General features: G+C 38.9%; 2 protein-coding genes across 2 annotated transcripts in view; one reads left to right on the top strand and one right to left on the bottom strand.

Annotated features, from left to right (window-relative positions):
• The window catches only part of glt1d1 (glycosyltransferase 1 domain containing 1), a 33,007-nt gene extending 26,573 nt beyond the window's left edge, over positions 1 to 6,434 (top strand). The window contains exons 11-12 of the mRNA XM_088936089.1: positions 976 to 1,074; positions 4,305 to 6,434. Of these exons, the coding sequence (XP_088792215.1) occupies positions 976 to 1,074; positions 4,305 to 4,451 (246 nt within the window). The 3' untranslated portion in view covers positions 4,452 to 6,434. The remainder of the gene's footprint in view (positions 1 to 975; positions 1,075 to 4,304) is intronic.
• Positions 6,435 to 9,130: 2,696 nt separating this feature from the next.
• Positions 9,131 to 12,895, bottom strand: part of LOC148819140 (transmembrane protein 132D-like) — a 69,209-nt gene continuing 65,444 nt past the window's right edge. Inside the window, exons 7-9 of the mRNA XM_088935787.1 lie at positions 12,432 to 12,702; positions 11,921 to 12,112; positions 9,131 to 11,470 (exon numbers count right to left, since the gene is read on the bottom strand). Of these exons, the coding sequence (XP_088791913.1) occupies positions 10,298 to 11,470; positions 11,921 to 12,112; positions 12,432 to 12,702 (1,636 nt within the window). The 3' untranslated portion in view covers positions 9,131 to 10,297. The remainder of the gene's footprint in view (positions 11,471 to 11,920; positions 12,113 to 12,431; positions 12,703 to 12,895) is intronic.

The following is a 12,895-nucleotide window of genomic DNA, read 5'->3' as shown; positions in this document are numbered from 1 at the left end:
GTTTTTAAATGTACCTTTTTATTATTTCTGTATTTATCTATTCTGTGAAATTTACTTAAGAAGAGAACATCACTCCTATGACTAATGCATGTTTTCAAAAAACGGAGAATATCTTTAAGGCGTTGTTTACTTGTCCACTGTGTATCAGTTTTACCAGTTACTTTTAATACTGCATTTACTCCAGGCTGAAAATTGATTTAAAACTGTAGAATTCTAGCAAGAGAATATATACTGTATACACTTTTTTCAGGGGGGGTATGGAGTGGAGTTTGCTTTTAAAAAATGTCATTTTGTTCATAGTTCACAAAAAGATATTGAAAAATGTAACTTTGCCTTTCAGAATAATTTAACTGCTATTTTGGAAGTATCTCTTCTATACTGAAAATAAGTGACTGAAAATATGATTTGAAGACAGAATTTTTATTTTTCTACTGTATTTTATTATCTTTGGTGTTAATGTCATTCTGTTGTTCAGTACAGTCATTTTAGCTTGCATCTTTCATCTCTTAGGCTGCAACTGAGGTGAAATTGAAATTATTTTGTGCCAGTAGAAAGCACTTTATCACTTTGTCTGTCTGAGCATAATGTTCTGACCGTTTCACCCTCATTAAAGCAGAATTAACAGTGGTGTATTGTCTTTTTCCATCCCTATCAAAGAGCACAAGCATAATCCTGTTAATCTGTTTTAAACACAGAGGATTATAGCAATCCTCACTTGGATTAGGGGACACATGATATTTTTCCTACCTGTACCTGATGCTGAGTTACTCTGATAGATGTAATTAACCTACAGTACGTGGTTGGGTAATGTGAAAAAAATAAAGACAAGATTTTTACTGCTTTCAACTACAGCAACACAGACCTCTGTTTGCCCAAAGGACTTTTCCATTTGGCTTGATGTGCAAGTAAATGAAAGTGTCTTAAGAATTCAATTGTACAGTACAATAATGCAAGTTCATGTACCGTGTATTGTAGGCAATGGACCTGGAAGTGCCTGTTGTGGCCAGAAACATCCCAGGAAATGCAGCAGTAATAAAACATGAAGAGACAGGACTTCTCTTTTCAAACCCACAGGTAAAGCAACAACTAAAAAAAAGTCCTTTCCAAGAAGGGAGGTTCAGTGCTGTATTACTGTGAGCATTACTGAGACAAAAAGTGGGTCTTAAAGCCAGTTCTCTGCTTATTTTTGTACACTAATTTGGCCTTTCGTGACTCCAAAGTGTTGCCTGTCTCCACACCCCTTTGGTAGTCTAATACTGGATAGACTTTCATCGTCATAAATATGTAACATAAATATTTGTCTTTGGAGACATATTAAAGTGACATCCAGGCCTAAACTTGACACCTGTTTCAGCTGCTGAATAGACCAAAGGCTTCCATAGATATGCTGTTCACAGTAGTGAAGAAAGATCTTTAGGAGATCTCCTCCCACCCAGCCCTGCCTTTATTGGTAGCCCTTTTTGAAATACAGCAGATCAGAAACCATTGAGATGTTCAGTCAGATTTCCTCCGCAGATTACAGTGCATTGGCTGTCTGTGGATTGCTCTTGACACTTATGGATATTTATAAGGAAAAAGTATTTTATGGCTTTAGCTGATAAGAATAAGATATCTGTGGCTCAAGGCAGAGGGATCCCTTGTTGATTCTACACAGTAGAATGCTTTCTTGGCTGCCGGTACAAGTGGTGCTCCCCAGTGCAAAATATGACTCCCTGCGTTGCCCAGACTTTGCAAGGCCATGTCTAATTCAAAGTTACAACTGCCTGGTTATGTGTAACCCTGTGGCGCATTAGCCTGAAGCAAACAAAGTTTGAGCCAGACCATATTAATTACTGCTCCAGGTTTATGAACTGAAAGGAAAAGACATTACATGCTGCCTCAGAGGGATTTCACTGTAGTGTGAAATGGACATTAGCGTGATACCCAGTAAAGTGCCCAGGGATAAGTCTGAGCAACAGGTGGTCAGAGTGCATGGTGAATGTATAAAGCAGGGCTAAGCATAATGAAATATCCATCCAGGACAAATAGGGTGCTTAACATGTACAGGTTTTATCAGATACACAATGAACACACAGAACGCAAACCTTGTGTACAGCACTGGCAGAGCCCTTTACTCTGAATTCTCTGTGGATAGTTCATTATAGTACAGACTAATAATCCTGGGCTTTTGTTAGCACAGAGTTAAGTGGTATACTATAACCCAAACCTCTTAATCTTCCACTTAAAATTCAACCAAAAGAGAAACACATTAGCTTATATTCTGTAAAACATAGTAGTGATTACAGTTCATACTGTCTCTTAAGTGTTACTGGCCATTGCAGAGAGAATATAGGCAAAGTTAGGCCTTACAGCCCATCAGCCTCATTTGGTTATCAGTAATTAACTGAATAATCAATGTCATCTGGCTATTTCTAGAAATAAGTATCAAGTTGTAGATCGTATGTTCTGAAACCCTTTCAGTAAAAAAGTAGTTTGAGTAACGTACACTTAAGAGAGAACCCAGAGCTACTCTAATCTTGTGCACTTAAAGAGATGGTCCCTAAATACCTAGTTCCCTTTCTCACTAGGATCAGAAGGAAAGAAAGCTCTAACCTAGGTGGTCAGGCATGCTTCAGCCCTCAGTCCCAATGATTTCAGTGCTATAGAAAAAAGCCATCTTCTAAGATTAATTTATTGAGGAAATAAAGAATACTAAAATGCAGTGTTTCCTTTTACGTTTTTGTGCAAAACTGAAGTAAATGTTAGTTCAGGCCATGGGAGACCAAACTCAATTTCTGGAGCCCATACAGTATTTGTAGTTTTTTGTTCCATTCAAGCTTTCACTGACATAGCTTGTCTATTTAAATAACTGCTATTTTCTTATACTTCGTATGAGATTTGAATAATAGTAAGCAAATACTGTAGTAGTTTAAATCAACTGTAGAAGACATTATAGAAAAAGACACAAAAATCCTTTGTGAGTCTAATTGTGAAAATAATTACATTAATAGTTTAATTGACTACCCAGCTTGGTCAAAAACCACCAGGTCCTCCATTAACTGAGTTTGCCACCCCTGCCATAGAATATCTGTGATTTCACAGTTGGTGAGCTTGGACCAGCTTTGAGTGTTAACACATGCTTTAAAATATGCTTTCTTCACTTCCCACTATGTGTTGCTAGGACTGATGGGATTGAGGGCTAAATTTAAATTTTACAATGATAGTCATTGTCCAAATCTGTAAAAGCTAAGTGTATTCTTTTGTTGATTCAGAGTGATTTTCAATCATTGTGTTGCATGATATTTGCTTTCCATTTGAAACAACATCAACATTTAACAAGGTTTTATGAAAGTCAGAGGAACTTCACATAAGAAAAACCTAACTTTAATGAGAAACTGGTGAATGTAAATTTTGTAGATACAGTACACACTGTTTAAAAATAATTTCATTATTTTAATTATCCTGTAGATTCTAACATGAGATTGTCTGCCATAAACCTCTCTCTTCTTTAAGGAAAAGAGCTTCCAATTCGAAAGCACTGAAATTAGTCTTTTGACTCTTGGCATTCCATGTACACTACTTTTCCAACAGATCAGGCTGCGAGTTTCAATGAAGCACTGAAATTTCTGCTCACTGCTCCCTGAGGAGTCTCAAAACACTAGCCAAGTTAAATCTGTTTAAAAAGCAGACTGCACTAGCCTCTCACAGAACACTGAGCTATGCTGAAGAAATGAAATTGTGATTTCCTTACTCCTTCGGGAGGTTGTTAGTAATTTTAATTACTTTTTTTTACCTTGATGAGCTTAGCAATTAATTACAGTTGGATGCCATGTTTGTTTTTAATTCCCATAAATGGTAGTTTTCAGCTGGGTGCTGTTAGATGCTGGTGAAGCCTATAAATGTAGGTCTCTCAGGACTGATTACATAGGTGCACTTTTCATTCATCAGTCATTGTGCTGAATAACAACTACCTTCAACACTATGTCTTTGTGCCATATAGTGAATACGAAATGCAATTTATTATAACAAGACTATTTACTCTCTAAACCATGAACCTGTACATACGTTAATGAAGGAAAACAATATACAGTATAAGCGAAACCATTTACTGTACATACATACCTACTGACCTTAGAACTCTTACTAGCAAATTATTTTTACCCTACAAAGTTTATGTAGGCTTGACGTCTCAGAAAAATATTTACTTTACTTTATTAGAGAAGAAAGGAAAGCAATTGTGAGAGATAGCTGGCTTAGGTTTCATTCAATGTCGTGGCAGTGTTCATTCTCAGTGTTGCCTTGCTGTTGCGCCGTTTGCCCGTTAGGAGTTTGTGGACCTGTCCAGGACGCTGCTGGCAGAGCCCTCACTGCGCGAGAAGCTGGTGTCAAATGGGAAGAAGTATGTGAAGGAGCACCACTGCAAGGCCAAGGAGAAGGACACTTACCGGCGACTCATTGAGCAGCTGCACTGAAGATCAGCCAAGCTCCCTGAGAATCTCTTCCCATACTCAGCTTTCTTATCCTGGCTACGGCAAGAGCACAATGCCAAATTCCATACTGGAAATAAACAGTTTCACCAGTCCAGGCCATTTGAAAAGGGGCATTTATCTCCTTTGTTTCATTTGTTATTTTAAGACATTTTTTAGGAATAGATGATAAGTTTACTACTCTTGTATACAAGGTTTCTTTTTTTAGTTTTTCTAGTCTTGTACTTCATGGAAATGCAGTATTGTGCTTGACCAGGTTTGGAATGTATGGGTCAGCAAAAAGATGGTAACTGTTAATATTTTGCTGTACTTTCAAAGCAATGTACATGGAGGTTTTGTTTTGTTTTTTAAGGAAGGAAGAAAAGGAACAGGCATTGGTTTCAAATATAATGCAGTGCAATTAAAACTACATTTCCTTCAATGTTTTACTTACACATTTACATTAGAATAATGGTCCGGTGCACAAAAGTGAAGCATTTAAGAAATCCTACTCTAGCATTTCCTTCACATGTTAAACTGTTTTGTTGGTACACTTACTGTATAGTGTACAATAGCAGTATCTGGCATTGCAATATATTCATAGTTTGTGATAACAAATAATATGCCATTGTTAAATGATTAATGGTTAAGTTTTTATCTTTTGTTAAGGTGGTTTTCGATGCAGTCAAATGTATTTTGTCTTCTGATGCCAGATCTTTAGGATACCTAGAATTTTTTAATGTGATGTTCTTCAATTGGTAGGTACAAGATATGGAACATACACTAGTGCAACCTTTTTCTTCAGGTAAGGTTTTGGAAATCTTTGTACTGTAGTTTTTTCTAATATCTCTACTGATTCATGTTTTTGCTGTTATTTATTGACCTTTATTATTACTAATTTATTATTTAGCATAAATAATGTCAATAATAGCATTGAGAATGACGGGTGCGGAACCACAATACATTTTTTCAATGGAGTCAAATACTGTACTTTCTAATTTTTAATCTTGAAATTTGCCACATGACTTATTGTAAACGGTGCTATTTCAGACACTTTAGCCGATTGTGTACTTGTTTAATTTAGGCAGATGATTAAAAGCTTTCATCTGTCATTGTTTCTAATTCATTCATCTGGAGAAAAACAATGGCAGCTGCACAGCCTTAAAAAAAATCCTGCAATTTCAAATTCCAAACCATGGCATTAAAAGGACTGGCTTATTGACAAGTTACAATACTAGCTCTAGCAACTATGGATCTTGCAACAGAGCAAAGAAAAAAGCCAGGTTAATCCTTTTAACCTCCGAATAATCTAAGATCCCAAAAACAGCAAAGCATTGCTAAATCTGTGCATTTGATTCCCTAGGATTGTTGAGCCTGTTCTGGGTAATGCCCTGTGTCATTATGTCAGTGTTACAACAAGGAGCTTGCTATCCTGAAGTCTCCACTCAGCAGTCAAGTACTTCATGGTCCACTTCCATTAACCTTTCTTATTTTTGATTACATCTGGATTCATTTTTGTCATAACATACAACGGGTATTTTCTGCACTATGTCCACTTATAAAACCACCCGACATTATAAAGGTCATTAGAAAAATTGTTGTGGGACTTTAAGGTTTTCCCATTACCTGCATCTACAAGACAAGAGTACTGTTGCATACCAAATCTCAGAGTGCCATACAGCAGTGAAGCTTTGAGAAATTTTATTTCCCTGGTATTGCCTTACCTCCATATCTAAGTGGGATCTGGGAACACCAGCTTGAAACAGGAGATGTGGAGGTACAGTAGGTTTTTCCCAGGTGTACTCTATTAAAAATAAAGAAAAAATGAACAAGAACACAAAAGAAATCGGCCCAGCTATATATAGTACCTTAGAGTTCAATTTACATAAATGATAAAATACATGCATTTATTTAATACTTTTATGTTGTGAATAACAATATATGTCTTGCCTTGAACGCCTATGTAAATAAATATTTTTGTGCTTATTATTTAGACTTTTAGAAAAGGTTTCTTTGGCTTGATAAAGCATTTGAGATTGAAAAAATATTTTGCCTACCACTTACCTTGTACACAAATGCAGTATCTCTCTTTAACCACAGCGTCTCAGTTCTAATTTAGATTGCATGGCACTACTTGGAGTAAGCAAAGCGAAGCACAATAATGTGTAGCATCAAGGCACATTTTTTACTTGAGATAATAGCATGTACCATGAAGAAAAAATCATTTTTACCAGATTTTCAGTACTCTGCTATTTTCAGATGTTTTGAAAGATAAGGAGAACGGGTCAACACAAACTCCATCAATAATGCCTGAATATGTGAAGGAATTTAAAGCTGGGTTATACAGTACACATAAAATGTGACAAGATGGGAGAGTATATTACATATCACTGTTGTAGATGTTGTAACTGATCTTCCTTGGTTGATTCAGAACATTGGAATAAACATCCTGAAAGAAGGTTGCAACTGTATTTTTCACCAACTGCTTCTTGTTTGCAATGCTTGTTGCATTCCAGCAATGCCATATCCTAAATAAGGACTAATAAATGACAAAGAAAGGAAAGCCTGGAGCTGTGTTGCACAGACAGCGGGGTGTAACACCATGTGTCAGGCAAGAAGACAGACTTCCTTGTGGATGTTTGCAAGCCTGTAGCAAGAAAATATATTTACCACAGTGAAAAGATGTTCACTTGGGGATCATTTGTCAAAAAAGAGCAAAGGTACCAAAATCATTCATACACACATAGGAATGTTCCTTCATTACCACTGTACTGTCAAATATATACTGTATGAGGTTTAATCACCTCATTAAATACTTACAGTACACTATAAAAGTTACACTGCATCTCTGAAAATGAGACTATGTAATAGTCTTAAATTAAATGATAGGCGATTTAATATCACATCACAAAATCTCCAGTAAAAATAAAATATTATACTAAATTTAGTAATATCCAGGGATTATGTAGTTGGACAAAAGAGCTATATTTATCAAGCCTTGACAGCAGTGTTACCAACTGACAGCCTGGTCACATCTAAAAAGCTAAGCAAGACCAGTTCTGGTGAACCGTGGGAGATAGGATTTCTAAGTAAATCCACATTACTGCTGTAAGTGGCACTCATGACACTCATCTCTGGAGCAGAATTTCTAAGACCTAGAACCCCAGTATGGGGACAGTAGACACCATGCTGTAGGAGGTGCTGAACTTCAGATGAAGCCAGATCCCACAGTACTTTTTGCAGTGTTAGTTCTAAATTTCACTTAGGGCTTGCACAGCCCAGGTTTCCTAAAGTTCTCCCTTTTAGATACGCACTTACCTGGTGTGTTGCATTTCTGCAGTGGGAGATGAAGTGGTGCTCCTCTACATAAAACACCATATCAATTCAAAGTATCCATTCATTTTCTAACAGCTTTATCCAGTACAGGGCTGCCGGAGCCGATCCCGAAAAATGCATGCAACACCCTGGACGGGACGCCAGTTCATCACAGGGCACGCACAGATATCCACACACTCACACCAGGCCCAGTTTTCCCAGAAGACAATTAACCCACCAGTATGTCTTTGGACTGTGGAAGGAAATAGCAGAACCTGAAGACCATATAAACTCCACCGCAGACAGCACCCAGGGAATTAAACACAGGACCCCAGGGCTGTGAGGCAGCAACACTAATTATTGCACCAAATTCAAATTCAAGATACCATTAATTATCATTGTAAAATAATAATTTTGCTACTAATGCTGAGTGGTTCATAAGTTTTATTACACAAGGCAAGCCACAACTGCCTGTAGTATAAACTTAGCAATTCATGGGTTAAATCAAAGGGTTTAAAAAAAATCTACAATCTTACCATTTTAGAGTAGTCACTGCGCTTAGACTGATTTTTAAATTGATGGCACAATAACGAATCCACTGTAGGTGTGTCGTCTTTTAAAATCCCAGAGAACATACTGTACAAAAGGCAAACCCAATAAAAGGCGCCCTTAAAATCAGTCATTTGACAATGCCTTGTCTGCATTCTAACTCTGCAATGCAATTTGCTTTCAGACTGTAATGCTAAAACAATAAAAACCCTGAGCATAATCGGTGGCTCAAGGCGGGGCCAAGCATGTGAAAGTAATTAATTTGCAAACAAACTAACTAGTACAGGCTTACTGTACTGCTGAGAAAGAAACAGTAGAGTAGTATAGTGAAGCACTCTTTAACTTTAAGATGGTTTCAAAGACAAATTATTACAATATGATGCTTATAAGTACGGAAATACCAGCATTTACAAGGGACAGGCCTAATTAGGCATGAGAAGTGGCTTTGTGCAGGTCTTACATCGTGAGTGAGCAGAATGGTACGCAATAGACATTTCACTCTCTGAATGTACAGATCACTCAGCTGTAATTTCCTGGAATCCTAATCATTTATCATTATAAATGCCAATACCAAAACTGCATCTTTCTTCAATACGTGTGTTTTCCTATAGATACCAGTGTCAAGAAATAGATTCTTGTAACTTCAAAAAGTGAAATCCATAGATACAACATCTACATACTGTAACTATAGTTGAAACTTAGGTGCAAAGCTCTTTTTCTAGGCCATCTCATTGTTTCTAAACATACTTCGCCATCAAGGGTTAAGAGTTATCAGCAGATTAAAGCCATTGTATGCACACAAAACCACATAGCATGTCTGCTTTTTTCTGTTTTCTATATAATCTTTAATAATTAAACATTTCAGTACTTTAAATTGCACTCTTTCTTGCTATACAAGCTCACTCATATTAATGTTCTTAAGTTTGCAATCAAAGGTAAAGTTTATGTGACAATATTTAATTTTCTTAGTACATAAAACATTACTTTTCAATATTTGTAGTGGAAAAACAAGAAAAAGAGCATTTTTCCTAGCTCTTATGATAACTTGAAAAGAAAAGCATAAATGGCAAAATCTAAATTTTAGTGCTCATGTCCTTCTGAGTGTTCTTAATGTTACATTTTTAAAAAATCTACACCATAGTATGAAAATATTTAATGATTAGGTAGACAGTTGAAATTTGCTATTATTTTGACTTTTTAAAAAAACCAAAAACAGTACAGATAGAAAAAAAGATCGAAGTTTAAATGAAGGTTTATACACTATACATAGCATATATATATACACACACATATATATAAAACCATCCCTTTTTTGTCATATACGTGTTTCTCAGATTTGAGAACAGTGGCATGCAGGTGATGAATGCAGATTGGGTTTCCACACATTTCGGTGCATGTACAGTATGCATGTTCAGTTCTGAGCAGCTGTGAAGGGGACAAATTCCCATACTATCAATAAGAAAGACGCCAAGAAACTAAGCCCACATGAAAGATTCTATATAAGCCTGTACACAACCTGCAAACGTCCATTTGTGATGGAGTTCACTTCAAACAGGGAGCCTCTCAGTTCATCTGAATATGCCGGTTTGCTCATATCTATGGACGCGCATCTTGAATTTCATGGAGGTTGAGCAATTCAAAGTGGCTTTTGATTATGGGCCTCCAGCCGTGGTTTGCATTCGTACACATCAGGGAGGGTTTCACTGAGACAGTGACAGATATTGTCATGTACTGTATTATGTGCACTTTGTGAGTTAAAGTGATTTCCTTACTTGGCCCACCCCTGTGCTTGATTGAAGTGTTTTAAAAAAAAGCCTGGAATGCCACTAAACACAATGGCAGCCTGTAGTTTCTAGACCTCTGCCCTTAAAGCCCCATACAGGCCAAAAATACACAGGGAGTGCTGTAATAAAAGCATTACCATCCCTTACCAATAACAGAAGGCATAAAGGTGAACAGAAACGCATCCAACCCCAGTTAAAATTCCATCATAAATGGTCCAGAAGCTCTCCATTAACTACTTTGGATTCCACACAGTTCTCCTCCTGCCCAACCCACTTAATGTCCATCTCATGGTCCTTCAGAGCAGAGTCAGTGGAGGGGAGGCGGTTGTCTAAGGAAATGGAGGTGAAGGTGGTGAACTTAACTCTCTTTCTCTTTGTAGTAGGGGAGTTGAGGGATTCATTCTTGTGTTTTGCTCTAATGGATTGCATAGACCCACACATTGGGTCAGTTTGTTGGACTGCCCCACTCACAAGGTTGGCTCCATTTTCCAGGCCAAGCCCAATGTCTATGACGGTGGTGTTATGTTTCTCATGCTGGGATGGGGTGCCTGGCATGTTCATTACCAGCTCAGCGTCTGTCCCCAGCCACACCCAGTCATGCATGTGGCTCACGGTGTCCTGGCCTTGCACCGGGGCCTGCTTGCGTCTGAACTTCAGGACATAGGACACGCAGTTCAGGAGAAAGACGAGGATGGCCAGGCAGAAGACACCCAGCAGCGCGTACATCCCAATCTCCAGGTCTGTCAAAGAGCGGGGCGTTTGAGCTAGGTCGCTCTCCACCTCTGCCCCATTGTTTCTGGGAACATCCACTTGTGAAGGGAAGTTTGTGTACCCAATTATGTTACTGTGATCCCATCCAGCACCACTGGAGATGCTTCCCATGGCAACATCCCTAACGACCGACTTAGCCGTTGTGGTTATTTTCCTCATGGCACTTTCCTCCCGATCTGACAGGGAGCTCCCGTAGAAGCGCCCGTCTGTACCCGTCATGCCCTGTGAGGGCGTCATCTGCTTGCGCACGTTCTTCTTGTTCTCCAGCTCTTCCCCGTCGTTGCCGTAGTCACTGCTGCGGTCCTCTTTGTTTCGCCTGGTGCTGGGGTGGAAGTTCACCCTGACGCTTCCGCTACCTACTGCCAAGGTACTCTTCCTCTTGGACTTCTGACAGACCTCGCTGATAACCATTTCCACCTTGACCGCAGCCCCCTGGCCCTCTCCTTCCGCCAGCACAACGGGAAATCGCTCCGGAGGGTCCTGCCGCACAGACACCACTGCTTCATCTAGTGACGTCACAGACAGCATGTAGTAGCTGGAGTCGTAGATGTCCAGAGGCGACATGGAGCCATCGCTGAACTGGATCCAAGAGCTGATCTGAGCCTCCTGAGCAACACAAAACCCATGTTTAATTTATTTAATAACGATTTAATGTTTCATGCAACAGTCAGAAGTAAATCACTTGCACTCTTCTAAAACTCAACCTTCTTTATCTTTATAGCAAAATACTGTTTACGACATTTAAAATTTGCCTTGAACTGCTGATAATTATACTGTATATATAGCCATTACTATTAAGCAATTTATTAACATTATAATGGCTAAGACTTAATGCATTCTAGTGATATATCAGAATCCAGGACTTTCTAAATGGTACTGGCCTACTGTCTTTTGTAGATTACCATTTCAATGAAGGTCCTGAGTTTTAATCATGGAATTTCAACTCAATATATTTTATAACTTACAAAACAGTATTGTTATAATTATACTTTCATAAATATAACTGAACACTAACCTAACTGAGCTTTTTATTAATGCAAGGTTTAGCAATGGAACCTGTTTAGGGCTGTGCAGTAGCTCCTGTGTGGTTGTCGTGGCGACAATGGCCCTGTTACTTCCTGGACTGAGCTGGAGGGAGAGGGAGAGCCCTGTGACCAGCTGCACACCCAGCTCTGTGATGGCCACCTTGTCATCCAGCACAGTCACCGTCTTCTCAGCCAGGATGGAGTCTGACAGAGGGGATAGCACCTGCCAAGCAAGCAAAGAAACCTCACTGACTTCTTGTAATGGGCTTGTCTCTGCTAAAAAAAAAAAAGTGCTCTGGACCATTACAGTTGTAGAGAGATCTAAAGCTAAAAGACATGAAAGGATTTTTTTCTTGATACACCAAGATGATTTACAGATCCAGTCTTCAAAATCCAGAGCATCTCTTGAGATTGATTTACCCAAGCCCTGATTTGACTCAACTGTGTGTATCACTAGATAACAGGTTGTAAGATGTGTGGGACAGAAGTTGGAGAGCACTACCTTAATGACCCAAATTTTTCACCAGTGGCTATGTTCTTACCTGGATAGTGGTCACTCCAACGTCACGACCAGCTAGTATTCTTCCAGCCTGCAGTCTGGCGATCCGCGGGTCCTCCACTTTCAGGAAGTAGCGGACCAGCTCTGTGATGTCCACCTGCCAGTCCGGGCCCAGGAAATAAGCCATCTGCTCACGGGGATCCGACTGCTCGGCCACAAAGTGTGTGAACACTCGCACCAGTGCATGCTGGTACTGCAGCATGCAGCCTCTTCCTTTACGGTCCTCTTCCTCCTCATCACTCTCCCAGCTCGGCCTTAAACACAAACAACATCTCACTCTCTTACAATGTCCACAGTAACAAACTTATGGATCTCCCAATGATTTGGCTAGTTCTGATTAGTTGTTTATTCTGAGTCTTTCTTTTTCCTGCAATAAAGTCTGAAGCTTTAGTAAGGTGCATTTAACTCTTTCTCTTGTGTTTAATCAAAAGTAGGTTCATTTTTTCA

This window comes from Atractosteus spatula, chromosome 17 (assembly GCF_055471065.1).
Source record: "Atractosteus spatula isolate fAtrSpa1 chromosome 17, fAtrSpa1.hap1, whole genome shotgun sequence".
In the NCBI taxonomy this organism is placed as follows: domain Eukaryota; kingdom Metazoa; phylum Chordata; class Actinopteri; order Semionotiformes; family Lepisosteidae; genus Atractosteus; species Atractosteus spatula.
The sequence above is the reverse complement of the archived record's forward strand: the minus strand, read 5'-3'. Positions and strand labels throughout refer to the sequence as shown.